The sequence below is a fragment of the Hoplias malabaricus genome, chromosome 6 (assembly GCF_029633855.1).
Source record: "Hoplias malabaricus isolate fHopMal1 chromosome 6, fHopMal1.hap1, whole genome shotgun sequence".
In the NCBI taxonomy this organism is placed as follows: domain Eukaryota; kingdom Metazoa; phylum Chordata; class Actinopteri; order Characiformes; family Erythrinidae; genus Hoplias; species Hoplias malabaricus.
Genome location: NC_089805.1, coordinates 12,916,471 through 12,932,081, shown reverse-complemented (window position 1 = coordinate 12,932,081; position 15,611 = coordinate 12,916,471). Strand labels below are relative to the sequence as shown.

General features: G+C 43.8%; 1 protein-coding gene across 8 annotated transcripts in view; it reads right to left on the bottom strand.

Annotated features, from left to right (window-relative positions):
• The window catches only part of phactr4a (phosphatase and actin regulator 4a), a 28,725-nt gene that overhangs the window by 12,092 nt on the left and 1,022 nt on the right, over positions 1–15,611 (bottom strand). For 2 of the 8 annotated variants that reach the window (XM_066674766.1, XM_066674765.1), the window contains exons 2-6: positions 12,299–12,338; positions 2,640–2,789; positions 2,449–2,529; positions 1,444–1,693; positions 582–1,261 (exon numbers count right to left, since the gene is read on the bottom strand). In XM_066674766.1, the coding sequence (XP_066530863.1) occupies positions 582–1,261; positions 1,444–1,693; positions 2,449–2,529; positions 2,640–2,789; positions 12,299–12,311 (1,174 nt within the window). In that variant the 5' untranslated portion in view covers positions 12,312–12,338. Of the gene's footprint in view, positions 1–581; positions 1,262–1,443; positions 1,694–2,448; positions 2,530–2,639; positions 2,790–5,937; positions 6,499–8,888; positions 9,131–12,298; positions 12,339–13,468; positions 13,592–14,906; positions 15,062–15,611 lie in introns of those variants that run through there. The other 6 variants (XM_066674761.1, XM_066674768.1, XM_066674763.1 and 3 more) reach the window with 5 other exon arrangements.

Genomic DNA, 15,611 nt, shown 5'->3' with positions numbered 1-15,611 from the left:
ATTTATTTACTAAGTCGCCTACATTTTAAAAACCCTTCAAGAGAGATGCACTAATTAGAGCCTCCACAATTAAAACATCAGCAACTAAATTACTGGCCTGATAATAATAATAATAATAAGAAGAAGAAGAAGAAGAAAAAACATTATTAACAATGAATACTACTTCTACTACAAACAATAAAAATAAATATTATAATTAATAAAAAAATACTATTATTAATAATAAATATAATTATTATTACTACTATTAATGTTGAATGTTGAATGTTGTAAAGATAGATGCTAAATATAAACTAAAAACAAAAGAAATATTATAACTAACACTATATAATAATATCCAATATTAATAATAATGAATGTAAATATATAAATGCACTAGGTTTGTAAATAAAAATAGAGATTGTAAATTTAGCTGTAAATCTAAGGTCTGAAGGGTTTATGAAGTATATTTAAACGTAAAGTTTCCTGAAGGACTCCATTTAAACCTGTATTTGATTCCTCTGTGAAGCCTGTGGTGAGACTCAGGGACAGAGTGAACGCGGCGTGGGGCAGTGATGTTTGCTTTACTGTTGATTATTTACCTGTCCGGGCCCTGGGGTCGTCCGAAGGTAAGCACCGGGGCAGCGTGCCCCAGCGTTCTGGCTGTGAACCCGCTCGGACGTCCTGTCCGGCCTCGGCACTCTTCTGGAGAGACGTCCTCATGTCCATCTCGGAGTGGGGCCTGGCCGCCTTTGTGTCCGAAACACGTCCTCTCCTTTCTCGCTCTTCCTTCCTCTCCTTCTCCTCCCTCCTTTCTCGCTCTTCCTTCCTCTCCTTCTCCTCCCTCCTTTCTCGCTCTTCCTTCCTCTCCTTCTCCTCCCTCCTTTCTCTCTCCTCTCGCCTCTCCTTCTCCTCTCGTCTTTCTCTCTCCTCCCTCCTCTCCTTCTCCTCTCGTCTTTCTCTCTCCTCCCTCCATTCACTCTCAGGCCTCTCCTTCCGGTCTCTCCTGTCTCGCTCCTCTCTCCTCTCTCGATCGTCTCTCCACTCGCTCTCGGGTCTCCTTTCTCGCGGCTCGTCTCTTCTCTCCCTCCTCTCGCGCTCTTCTCTCCTCTCCCACTCTTCTCTGTCCCGTCTGTCTCTCTCCTCTCGGTCGTCCCTCCTATCCCTCCTGTCTCTGTCTTCTCGTCTGTCCCGTCGGTCCCTCTCTTCTCGGTCGTCCCTCCTGCCTCTGTCCTCCCTGTCGTCCCTCCATTCTCTGTTTTCGTCTCTCCGTTCCCGGAACCTGGAACAATAATAAGGTCAGTGTAGATTTACAGGAGATTTCAGCAGAGACGTTTGAATCCAGTCCTTTTGCATAGTGGTGATGCTGCCTAAGCAGGGAATCGAACCCTAGTGTGCTGTGTGAGCTAAATATACCAACAAAAGGAGCTCTGGATTAAACAGTGAGTGGAGACAGACACGCACCTGTCGTCCAACCCGTATCTGTCTCTGGGTAAAGATGACGTCCTCTTGTCGGAGTCTGAGGGTACTCTAATGCGAGCGTCCACGTCCAGAGGTTTCCGGTTACGTGTGACGTCTGACGGCACTCTGTTCCGCCGTTCTGCGTCTGGAGCGTTCTTCCAGGTCGGACCTTTGCCGTCGGACCCTGGCTCTGACCCCGAGACCGGAGCCGTGTGTCCGTTTTTCACAGAGGGAGCTTTAACGTCATTACTCTCTGTGATACACAAAGGGGAAGAAAGGGTAAACACTGCATTATTAACAACTACCTAAAGATTAAAAGATGCCGTCAGTCATTTTCACCCATAAAAAATGATTTATTAATATTATTGCTGCGAATGCAGTTTTCATGAGAATCATCATACTCCATCTTCCCTGAATGAACAGGTTCAGGTTTACTACAGAATCTCAGCCTCATCCAGGCCACTTGGTGTCAGCACAATGGCTGTTTCTAAAGAGACATATCAGTGCAGAATGTCTGCACTGAGCCTGAGAGGGTGAACTCTGTTCTGGAGGAGAAGCAGGGGGAGGAGGAGGAGCAGGGGTAGAAGGAGGAGGAGGAGGAGCAGGGGTAAAAGGAGGAAGAGGAGGAGGAGGAGCAGAGATAGGAGGAGGAAGAGGAGGAGGAGCAGGGGTAGAAGGAGGAGGAGGAGGAAGAGGAGCAGAGGTAGGAGGAGGAGGAGGAAGAGGAGGAGCAGAGGTAGGAGGAGGAAGAGGAGGAGCAGGAGGTAGTGTGGAGGAGAGGAAACAGAGGATCAGACTAAACTGATCAGTACTAACTTAGGGTTAGTACTGATCAGTAAAATAATCCCGAAATCGATGTGTGAGATTGGAGCAATACATCCCTGGTTATAAATGGAGGTTCTTCATTAAAATAACATTAAACAAATCTAGGTCCACTGCAACTCTGCCCCCTCTCCTTTATCACACACACTGCTGCTGCAGAGGGCTGGGCTCCTCTCGTCTCTGTACCGTTCTCTGAGATCTCCTTCAGAACTCCTTTATCTATCAGCTCCTGTCTGGGCTTCCTCATGGAGATCTTCCTCTCCAGCACTGAAACACACACGCAGATGCTTATAAACAGCACACCACATTGTTATAAACAGCCTATAAACAGAGATGTCGTTGAAAGCATTTTATGTGAAGAACAGAGAGATTCCTACCCTCCGATGTCTCTTTGAACTTTTCACTGGCGGTTTTCTTCTTCCTCCACCTCCAGGGCTTGAAGATGTTTCCAATTTTTTGGAATTTTCCTTTGCGTTTGGATGGAGGAGAGTCTTCTGTACTGAACTGTGGATTGTCCACTTCATCATCTGAGAGAGAAAGAGAGAGAGAATGTGAGAGAGAGAGAAAAAGAGAAAATGTGTGAGAGAGGGAGAGAGAGAGAGAATGTGTGTGAGAGAGAGAGAGAATGTGTGTGTGTGAGAGAGAGAGAGAATGTGTGTGTGTGAGAGAGAGAGCATGTGTGTGAGAGAGAGAGATGTGAGCGAGAGAGAGAGAATGTGTGTGACAGAGAGAAAAAGAGAATGTGTGTGTGAGAGAGAGAGCGAGCGAGAGAGAGAATGTGTGAGAGAGAGAAAAAGAGAGAGAGAGAGAGAGAATGTGTGAGAGAGAGAAAAAGAGAGAATGTGTGTGTGAGAGAGAAAGAGAGAATGTATGTGAGAAAGAAAGAATGTGTGAGAGAGAAAGAGAGAATGTGAGAGAGCGAGAGAATGTGTGAGAGAGAGAGAGAGAGAGAGAGAGAGAGAAGTGACTGATCTTAACTGATCTGTCTTGCGACTGAAACGGAGCTCTCGGGTTCAACACATCTGAATTAAACTGGATGAACCTGAATTAAACTGAATTAATCTGAACCAGATCTTGAACCCGTTTCTCTGCAGGACACTGCTCCTGTCGTAGAGAGAGTCACAGAACTTAAGGCTGCTGATTTTTCAGTGATGAGTCAAACTCGCTCCGAGCCGAGCCCTGTCTTCATCCTCGAGACAAACCAGTTTCAGCTTCTTTACCATCCCACAACGCCTCAGACGAGAAACCACAACCACAAGTGTCTATTTATCTGTCTGTCTGTCCATCCATCTATCTCTCTATCCATCTTTTTATCCATCAATTTCTGTCTGACAGGGACACTACACATTACTCAAAATTTCAGACACAGACATAGAGAGAGAGAGAGAGAGAGAGAGAGAGAGAGAGAGAGAGAGAGAGTGGTAGAGGAGGAGAGAGAAAGAGAAGCACCTGACCTCACTAATCCTGCCATCAAATCCTCAAAGCAATGTTCCAACAACTAGTGGGAGTTCTGCAGGCATCCATAAACTTATGGCCATGTTTTGTTTTAGGTTATGTTGAGTGTGTGTGTGCGTGCATGCGTGCGTGTGTGTGTGTGTTGCAACACGTTTTCCAGTGAAGACTCCACACAAACATGTTAAAAACCAGCTGGAGCCTTGGAACGCTGTCAGCTCCTCCATCACACAGCAGCAACTACAGAAAAAAGACTCGGGAGAGGAGACTGATTCATTGGTTGATTGATTGATTGATTGTGTGAAGATTAGGTCCAGTTCAATAAGACATAACACTTCTTCGTCTGAAACAGTACACGCAAAATGACACCCACACAAACCATATTTAATAAATAACACAGTAATCATACAACCACCTCCACAACAACAACAACAACAAGACCAACCACCACAAGCACAACAAGAACAACCACAATCACAAGAACAACCACCTCAACAATCACCACCACAAGAACAACAGCAACCACATTAACAACAACAACTAAAACAACAACAACCACACTAACAGCAACAACCACAATAACAACCACAACAACCACATTCACCTCCACAACAAGAACAACAACCACCATAATAACAACAACAACAACCACAACAACCACCATAACCACAATAACAACAACAACTAGCTAGAATGCTGAACTCTCACCCTCTTCTGCCCCCCTCCCACTTCTGCCCCCCCACATACAACAACCTCATCAATTAGCACCAATACCCAACTGTGACTTTAAAAATCAGACAGGCAGTCAGTCACTTTAACCAGCCTCCAGGCTTCATATCCCTGTATTTGCACTACTGTTGACACCGGTTCTGTTTATATTGGTACTGTCACTTAAGCTCCTCATCAGACCTAACTGACTTTTTCAAAAGAGCCGGTATGCACTTGTTCACTTTATTTAGTGGTTATACGATTATCTTGCACTATTGTCTACTCTGCCTTGTACATCCAGTATCCTACCTCCTCCTATTACAATTATTTTGCACTATTGTTTACGCTGCCTTGTACATCCATTATCCTACCTCCAAATCAGGTTATTGTCTTCAGTCAGTGTCCCATTGACACATGTATGTCTATCAGTGAGCTGCTGGTATCGTATGTCCTGCACTTGTCTTCTGTTTGTTCACTTTCATATATTTATATACTTAGCTTAATTGAACTTAGTCTATTTTTTGTTAAATGTTACTGCACCTTGGAGAGGAGAGTAACGTAATTTCAATCCTTTGTATGTCCTGTACATATGCAGAATTGACAATAAAACTCTCTTGACATGACAACCACAACCACTACAACAATCACCACAAGACCAACAACATCCACCTCCACAACAAGAACAACAACAACTACCATAACCACTACAACAACAACCACTACAACATCTACCTCCACAACAAGACAACAACAACCACCACAAAAAGAACAACAACAATAACCACCACAACAAGAACAACAATAACCACCACAACAAGAACAACAACTAAAACAACAACCACAATAACAACCACTACAACACTACAGTCACTGTCTCAGAAAAACAGGATCTCACTGCATTCCATCAGCTTTCACCAGCCCCCGCCATCAACCAGAAATCAGCTCCACTTTTCAGAGCTCTACATACCTCAGAACAAACAAACACAGAACCTCACTCGTCGACACTGTAGCCTTCCTTCAAACATCTATAAATGCAGCAGTGACACCTCTTAAACACAGCATTCTACTTTTACACTCTCAAAAATGACCCTTCCACACGGATTCTTCATTAAAGGAAATTGTTCTATACAGAACCCTGAGCACTTAAGGAAACTTCTGCTTGATTAAAGGATTCTGCATCATGAAGGGGTTCTTCAGACTGATGGAGAATGTGCTGTAGATGGTTCTATATGGCACCTTTTAGAAAAGGGTTCTGTACGGCACTAAAACACAGCCCTAGTGAAGATCTGTGGGTTTACTCCTGATTGTGGAACTGCCCATTGACTCCTCCCATATCATCCAGCAGAGCCAATGAGACACAAGCTCCCAGTTTAACGCAACACTTTCTAACATTTTATAGAAGTGTTTATAAGTTGTGAGGCGGTCAACTGATGCCTGTTTACTTTTGACATGTGTTTGTTGTTATTATGCTTTGATCTTTTGTCATTTGAAATTCCCTGCCACCTTAAGACTCACCTGCATTTAAGGTGGAATGTTGTCTGTGTGCCTCAGAGCTGGCTCCTTGGCCCATGCTCTTATTTTGAAGCTCTTTAATCCTCCCGTCCTGCAGACCCCCGTCACGAGGCCCACTGCAGGAGGCCAAACAGCCTCGGCCCCAGACACCGTCCTCCTCCTCCTCTCTTACTATAATCCCTTCTGCTTTCTTCTTCTCCTCTAGACACCTGTCTTCTCCTCTTTTCTCACTCCTCTGCTGCTCTATTCTCCGCTAGTCACCTTTCATCTGTTCTTTTCTCTGTTCTCCTCTCGTGTCTGTTACATTTCTCCTCACTTCTTTTTACCTTCTGTCTCCGCACTCATCTTTTACGGCATTTCCTCATTTTCAACAATGAGCAAAACAAGACAATGAATTGACGGCTCTCTCCTCTTTCTTTTCTCTTCTCTCTATTAGCTCCTTTTCTTCTCGTCTCTCCTCTGTTCTTCAGAGTGAAGTCGGTCAAGACATTTTTTAAATTTAGGCAATGACAGCAAAGATACAAACACTCCTCTTCTCTTCTCACTTGTTCTCTTCTCCTCTACTACTTTGTTCTCTTCTCCTCTACTACTTTGTTCTCTCTCTCTCTCTCTCTCTCCCTCTCTCTCTCCCTCCCAGTGGCCTAACCAACACGTAACCGGATCTGGTTTGGCTCACCTCTCTCTCTCCCTCTGTTTCTATCTATCTATCTAGGTTCCTCCCTTCCTCTCTGCCCCCCTTCCTCTCTCTGTCTCTCTCTCTCATTCTCTCTCTCTCTCTCTCTGTGTGTGTGTAAATAAAAAAGGTGAGGTATTCCTCCTCGGATTCCTGTCATTCCCCAACAGCGCAGAGTAGTTTCAGGACTAAAGTTCAAGCTCGAGTGTGTGTGTGTGTCACATAGTAACGTTCCACTGGACATCTAGAACATCACACCTCCATTTCCCACTACCCCCTCCTCCCTGTAACCCGAGAACCTCCTGCAAAATGAGCCCAGGCTGGGCGGAGCCAACAGCAACAGGAAGTGACATCACGCAGGTGTTCATTTATAGAGTAGAGAGTGACACACAGAGAGAAAACACAGTTCCACTATTCCACACACCAGAGGAACTCCCCTCACTCCAGAGAACACAGTTCCACTGTTCCACACACTGGAGCTTTCGATGGAGGGGATACACACACTGGGAGCAATGAAGGGGACTGGTGGAGGAGGGTTGTTCAGGAGCTTCTCCTGTACACACACACACACACACACAAACACACACCTTCAAACAAGAGCTTCACTTCACTACACAGAGCCCAATGTGCTCCTGCAGCACCCTCTGTGGGCAAAACTGGCTACTACAACAACAAACAGGAAAAAAGGAAAACCACTGGCCATCTCCACACACACTTGTCTCTACAATCACATTATTGGTTTATTAATTGTACAGTATACAGACATCACTCTGTGATTGTTGCTGACCTCAGTGTTGTCCACTTTGTTTTTACTGTGTGTGTGTTTACAGAAGAATAAACAGTTTGTGTAAATTGTCTGTAAGTGTTTATTCACTGTTTGAATTCCCACAGAAACTCATGTGTAACTCAAGCTGTTTAGTTTTGTAGCACTTTCACTCTGTGTTTACTTTCATGCAGTTAGCACCCTCCTGAATTTAGAGTCAGTTCCACCTTAAGTAATGTAACTGTACCTGCAAAAATAAGTCAGTATTACCCCCCTATGGAGCAGCAATAGAGCAACATCCCCATCTCGATTTGTGCTTTTCAGCGCTTGGAGTCTCTCCGTTGTCTAAAAACCTCCGTGAGCAGAGAGAGAGAAAGCCTAGCACCGGACCCAGACACTTAGTTTTTTTTACCCATTTTCAGACACTGGGGCTTCGTAAAGGCATTAGAGCAGTTTCCTGCTGTTTACTCAAACACACTGTTCCACCTTAAAAGATGTGAAGCATCTAAATGAACACCAACATTATGGGATGGGTATCGACAGGCAACACCTCATCAGAGCCCCTGTGTAGCTCTGACAGACACAGTCCCACCACAGCCCACACTCAGCTGCACGTTAATGAAGGGAGCGGGGGCTGTATGTTGTTGGAGGTGATGGGAACACACACAGACGTGTTATTGTACGTAGCCTGAGCCTGGTGTTGAACGCTGATCTACTGCATGTGTCATGGCTGCTGTCAGTTCGCTGAACTCCGTTTGTAATTTCACTCTTTACGTGTTGTACAGGGATAGTACTGTTTTCTCCTGCACACTTTTACACTGTTACACTTTCAGTGTGATATCCTCAAACACATCCTGAAAAACCGCCAGAGTGAGTAACACTGCTGTCACCACGAATACATCACTCCCCCCACGCGACAGAAACAGCTTCCTCACTGACATTGTGTTAGACTCGGATTCTGATTCTCTACAAACTACATCCACGACGGAGCAGAACAGAGAACAACAGAGAGCCGCAGGAATGAACCGAAACCATTAAAGATTGGTCCGTGTCAGGAACAAAACTGCGGACCTTTCATTTCAGCTCCACACACACACACACACGAGTCCCAAAGCTCCCACGTACACCTCCTGTGAGTCCTGTACTCATAAGGAGTCAGATGCACACACAGCACCTCATACCTCCTGCCGTAAGCCTGTGTCCGCACTCCTGAGCAGTTTATAAATAAAGAGGTTCCACAACACGTAACCTTGCTTTAGTGGGTCTCACTGAGAGAAGGTGACATTATAAAGGCATTCCCTTGTTTTATACAGGGTTTATAAACATGCCACACTTCAGACCTGTGCCAAAAACATCAGGAATAAAGGGTTAATAGGAAGTGCTGAAGTGTTCAGAGTGCGTTGTAAACGCTGTAGCATGTCTGCTAACCTCTCTGTGGCTCGCTTCAGAAAGGAACAGAGAATAAACAGGAAAAAATAAAAATACAAACGTGAGCTTTAAAAAGTGTTCATCTCTCACCTGAGACCACATCCTCCTCTACAGATAGACCCCCTGCTTCCATGGAGCCAACAGTCCCCAGCAGAATCTAAACCGTCACCCACAACAAGCCGGAATAGTCTCAGAGACGGCCAAGAGGACACACCTGAAGGAGTGTCAGCCGTCCGGAGATCAGGTTTCACCTGAGTCAACACACACACACCTGGATCACATGACCCTGCACAGCCAACCACAGCCCTGTCCCAGGTATTCACTGATGATGTCATAGAGGAGAGTTTCGTTTGTCTCGCAGCATACGGAAATCAGTTCTGAATCACACCTGTACGGCAGGTGCACGCGCTCAGCTCTGGACACACACAAAAGTTTATTTGTTTTTGAAAACCATTTGCCCATTTTCAATTTGAAGTCTAGAAACATTGGGATGAGTGCAAATTTAACACTGTGTTCACCAGCTCTTCTTTAAAGGAACACTATGTAATATTTTAATTTAAAATGCCATCTTCAAAATCAGTGTGTACTTCTCTGAGCTGTAACAGAGTGAACAGAGCCTCTGTTGTTGCTACTCTGGGCTCAACACTGCAGAAACGGCACTGTGGATCTTTTGGAGGAGGGTAGGAAACCACCTCCACTCCCACCCCTCCCTATGGATTTCACTACACTTCTGTAAATATAAATGACACTAAGGGGAGCCACATGAGCAAAAAACCCAAACCTTACGCAGCGATCCTTTAACAGCGGTCTCTCTTTTTAAACCAAATTCTGGCACTGACCTCATTACAGAATTTAACCAATTTTTGGTTCTCCATCTCAACTTTTCTGAAAAGTGTTTTTTCTGGAAAGTATCGCGTCAAATTCAAAATGGCATTTAATTATCCCGAAGAAAAAAAAAAAAAAAAAAAAGAACATTCTCTTTGCAACACATTCATTTAAATACAGGGTTTAAATTAAAGCCACATCATTGCATTTTTTAATCATTTACATTGTGCTCATGGTCCCATCCATCCATTATCCGTAACCGCTTATCCAATTCAGGGTCACAGTGGGTCCAGAGCCTACCTGGAATCATTGCGCGCAAGGCAGGAATACATCGTGGAGGGGACGCCAGTCCTTCACAGGGCAACACACACACTCACACCTACGGTCACTTTTGAGTCGCCAATCAACCTACCAACGTGTGTTTTTGGACTGTGGGAGGAAGCCGGAGCACCCGGAGGAAACACACGTGGACAAGGGGAGAACACACCAACTCCTCACAGACAGTCACCCAGAGCAGGATTCAAACCCACAACCTCCAGGTCACTGGAGCTGCGTGACTGTGACACTAACCTGCTGCGCCACCGTGCTACCCAGCTACCCACTCAGGGTCCCAACTTTTGTATTTGAACTGTCTTCTTTACACTGGTGTGGCACTGAGAGCCAAACCGTGATTTTTTTCCTGTAGGTTCTGCACCTGTTTTATTTTGTTAAACCCAGCTGTGCACACACTTCAGCCTCAAAATGATCTTTTACAAACGTTTGCACCGTAATGATAAATGTTGTAGTTTTAAAACTGTACAATGTTTTAAACTAAAGCTATTTCTTTAGTAACATAAGACTTTTATTTTGTAATGCACATCAACTTCTACACGTTCTTATTGAGAGTGTGCTGGAAGCCTCTGCAGATTTTGTGCTGGGAGAATAACCTTTACCCTCTGTTTGTAAATCCGTTTTACTATAAGACTATTATCACGTTTTCAATGCATTTTTATTGTCTTTTCAGCTGTAAACTGTATGTAGATTTCTCACAGAAACGAGAACAAGGGGCTACAAAAAACACTCACACAATATATGACATAAATCAAGTTCACAAACTAGTGTAAACATGGAGAACAGCACAGCAACAATAAATAGTAAACACTAGGGAGGGGAGGCGGCGCAGTCTGAGCTCTCACTGTTCACAGTGGGGGTGATGTAAGTGAAATAAAATGCAGTTTATTATAGTGCTATTCAGAGAAAACACTAGTATAAACACAGTGCTCTCTTTAGCATCAGACAGAGAGCAGTGAATAAGGACAGCTTCTACTCACTCACTACAGCCCCTTCCACACTGATCCAGATATTTTTTAACTCAGATTGTCCTCTCTCTGATATTGAAAATCTCCCCGTCCAGAGGAATATGAAAACAGCTGCATTAGCACCACAGTCCAGTAGGGGGCCATAGCACCTCTTACAGAGAGACATTAAAACACCACAACATCATTTTTGTTTATTCATCTGTGTGAATCTGTCTGTGTGTGCACAGTGTAGTTTACGACTGATGTAGTTCACTGTAGAGGGAGCGAGAAGCCGTGTGCGTACAGTGTAGTTTACGACTGATGTAGTTCACTGTAGAGGGAGCGAGGAGCCGCGTGCGTACAATGTAGTTTACGACTGATGTAGTTCACTGTAGAGGGAGCGAGGAGCCGCGTGCGTACAATGTAGTTTACGACTGATGTAGTTCACTGTAGAGGGAGCGAGGAGCCGTGTGTGTACAGTGTAATTTGTGACTGATGTAGTTCACTGTAGAGGGAGTGAGGAGCCGCGTGCGTACAATGTAGTTTACGACTGATGTAGTTCACTGTAGAGGGAGCGAGGAACCGTGTGTGTACAGTGTAGTTTGTGACTGATGTAGTTCACTGCAGAGGGAGCGAGGAGCCGCGTGCTTACAATGTAGTTTACGACTGATGCAGTTCACTGTAGAGGGATCGAGGAGCCTTGTGCGTACAATGTAGTTCACAACTGATGTAGTCCACTGCAGAGGGAGCGAGGAGCCTTGTGCGTACAATGTAGTTTACGACTGATGTAGTTCACTGTAGAGGGAGCGAGGAGCCTTGTGCGTACAATGTAGTTTACGACTGATGTAGTTCACTGTAGAGGGAGCGAGGAGACGTGTGTGTACAGTGTAATTTGTGACTGATGTAGTTCACTGTAGAGGGAGCAAGGAGCCGCGTGCATACAATGTAGTTTACGACTGATGTAGTTCACTGTAGAGGGAGCGAAGAGCCGCGTGTGTACAATGTAGTTTACGACTGATGTAGTTCACTGTAGAGGGAGCGAGGAGCCGTGTGTGTACAGTGTAGTTTGTGACTGATGTAGTTCACTGTAGAGGGAGCGAGGAGCCGTGTGCGTACAGTGTAGTTTGTGACTGATGTAGTTCACTGTAGAGGGAGCGAGGAGCCATGTGCGTACAGTGTAGTTTGTGACTGATGTAGTTCACTGTAGAGGGCGCGAGGAGCCGTTTGTGTACAGTGTAGTTTATGACTGATGTAGTTCACTGTAGAGGGAGCGAGGAGCCATGTGCGTACAGTGTAGTTTGTCACTGTCTGTTAACCCTCTCCTGAAACACCAGTTAAATTCTGCACCTGTTTTCAGTGTAAGCTTGAGTCTTGGAGGACGTTGGGAGCATGTCTTACCTTGATTTTCCATTCCAGAATCACAGCAGCTCTGAGGGTCCTGAAACAACAAGAGCACATGAGCTTTATTAGTGATTCTTAATGACTTTAAACAGGTTATGGCAGGTCAGCGCAAAACTCCAATAAAACAGTCACTAAACTCTAAGCTGTGCATTTGACTTAAACCTGGCTCTAACGTGTGCCGATTATCTTCTAAACGCCATGGGGCTATACTCCTCTGATATTAACACTTCACAGTGTAGAGCTTATCAGGGAAGACCACACTCAGCTCTGAGGAGATAAAAGCTTTAATCAGCGCTCAGATCCGACACAGTCCAACACTCCAGCGCTAATCCTCTCTGTCAAAATACCAATTGAGAGAGAGAGAGAGAGAGAGAGAGAGAGAGAGTAAACAGTGGAGGAGGAGCTGGATGAACTGGTTCTGTAAGGTGACTCGGTTGATGCTGTGTTTACACGATCGAAAGAACAAGGCAACATTCAACTTTATTAAAATCTACAGCGCCACCCATTCTACCAGTCACAACATTAAAACCAGGAGGAGTGAGCACTGCCCCCTGTCGACCCTGGTCTCACTGTGGAACAAGCTGCTGAAAAGGCTCATGAATAATAATAATAATAATAATAATAATAATAATAATAATAATAATAATAATAGAAATACCAAATCTCACCTAGTGTTCTTTTAAAATGACACTTTTAAAAGGTGCTATACATTGCTTTGAGTGATTCCATAGAAGAACCACTGTTGGTTCCATAAAGACCTGTGTTTGTTTAAGAGATAAGTAGGTGACCTGTATCTGTGGGTAATGTGAACGAATCCGTCCCTGAACCAGCCGCACGTGCACACATTTATACACATCACCCCCGTCACCAACGACAACAACATTACATCTGTAGACGACGGTTTGTATTAAAACGGTAAACTCTGAGCCGTTAGTAGCTCCTGTGTACACTGCAGACAGCTCTTGGACTGAGCACGATCAGGACGAGAAGGAGAAAACAGCTGTAAACTGACGGTTTACATTCATGCCTCATGTCCACAAATCGGCTGCGTATCTGATCTAGGAACGCATGAAAGTGACCCAATCTGATTTGGAAAGATAGGATTTGATACAGCCCTAAAATTCAGATCTGAGTCACGTCGGCCTGGTAATGTGAACGCAGACTTACAGATTCCTCCATTCTGTCTTGTGTTTAATGGGCTTTCTGTAGGGAGAACTACTGACACATCCCCCTCTTGACACCGCGAGGCTCTCCTTCATCCCCTCGTGTTAAAGATCTGTTGTCCAACAGCTGCTGGGTGATGTACAAACATTTATGGTGATGTTCTACAGTCACAACTATGTTCAACAACAAGACATTCACAAATAACAGCCAAATAACTTGACTTCTTGCCGTCTCAGTGATAACCTGTGGAAATGGCCAGTTTGGGTAAAGGTAGTGAGAGCATGAAAATTAATGAGTGAAGAATGTCAGGGAACAGTTTAGGAGGCAGAGGGCAGTGTTAGGAGCTAAGGGTCAGTTCCACGTCCCAAATGCCTCTCACTCAACTGTGCCGAGGTCAGTACGGAGTTCACACTCTCCTTTTAAATCGAGTATTTTCAGCATTAATATTTTATCATTTTAAAAAAGGGGGAAGAAAAGGAACAAAAATCTAAAATAAAACACAAACTAAACCCGTGACGATGTGAAGCAGAGCAAAGTCAGATCTCGAAAAAGGCAGATCTCGAGCCGAGTAACCGAGTGACCACAGCAGCGTTTTAGTAATAATTAACCCCGTCTGCTCAGAACTGCCTCGGACTCTATAACACCAAGGCTGAGAGAATACACACACACACACACACACGCACACACGCACACACATGAACAGAAAGAATTGATCAGACCACAGCACACATGCTGATCCTCCATGTAGTCATTTATTAATTTTGATAGAATTTTTTTGTTCTTTGTTCCCTTTCAGTTCTCCATCATCCTGCGCCATCACCACCACACACACAGTATCAAAACATCAGCCTGTCTACAACACAACATCTGTATTTTATTCATTTACTTTACAGATTACATTACAGACTAATTAAATTAAAGTTTTGGGCGCCCTCTATGGTGGAAATAAGTAATTGCAAAAACGTGAATGAGAATATTTTTATAATAATAAATATTATCTTTTTCTCATAAAGTCTTTATGACTTTATTAATCCCCACAGGGAAATCAGTGAATGTGGAATTTGTGATGTCAACGGTGCTAGGTTCCATTTACTGAAGCAGATTTATCTGATGACCGCAAGAGCGTTCACACTGGATTTAGAGAGAACTGTATCAGAATTCAGTGGTGGAAACTGTTGTAGGAAACAATTTTATTACTTTATGTTTGTGGACAAATATCTTTAAATGATGATTAGAAATTATAACTACATATTCATTGTGAGAAAACTTGTATCTTATATGTACTCATACGAATGATTAAACAGTATTTACCCATGTATTTAAACAGTTTAGATCCTGCACGATTAACTGGCATGATGACTCACGTGATATTTACACCTTTTTAAATTCTTAAACGTCTAACCTTGAACACATGTGCACTATAGGCTTTTAGCATGCTCACATTAATCACAAGCGTTGGTCAGCACGGCTGAAGTGTAGGGGCACGGGATGACCCTGAAGTGCATTAGTGTCTCTCTCTAAATTTTCCTCCAGGAGAAGGGGGCATGGGAAAGAAAAGGTATATTGTCAGAAGGGCATGATGAATGTTTTTGGGGTCACGGGTGCATGTGAAAATTGCACACGAAAGACCTGAGTACTAACATGTGAAAATATGCATATTAATATATGCTAATCAGCCAGAAACGCCTTGCCAGCAGGGTATACGTCATATGGGGTATAACTGTGGAGTCAGATCTTGGAGAGGTCAGAGCTTTACTTGGAAGGGGCATTAGACTGTTTTCATGTATTAGTTCTACTGGATCCAGTATTGTTAAATAAATACTTTGATTTGCTTTGAACTTCACTCGACTGGTTTCTGCGACTCTTCCGGAACGAACACGTCTCCCCTTTGGGACTGCATATATTCAGTGAGATTATTTACAGATTGGAAAATATTAATACATAAATATAATATAAATGAGGGCTGTATGACAGTTATGACACTTAATAATCTGAAATAAACACAGAGTGCACAGGATATCATATATTCAATAATTTTCACAACTGCAAATATTTAAGACTCATTCTTACCTCCATACTGTTACAAAAAAAGTACAGATAGTAAATCTCTAAACAGGATCAATTCCTTTTATCTCCAGAGTTTAAA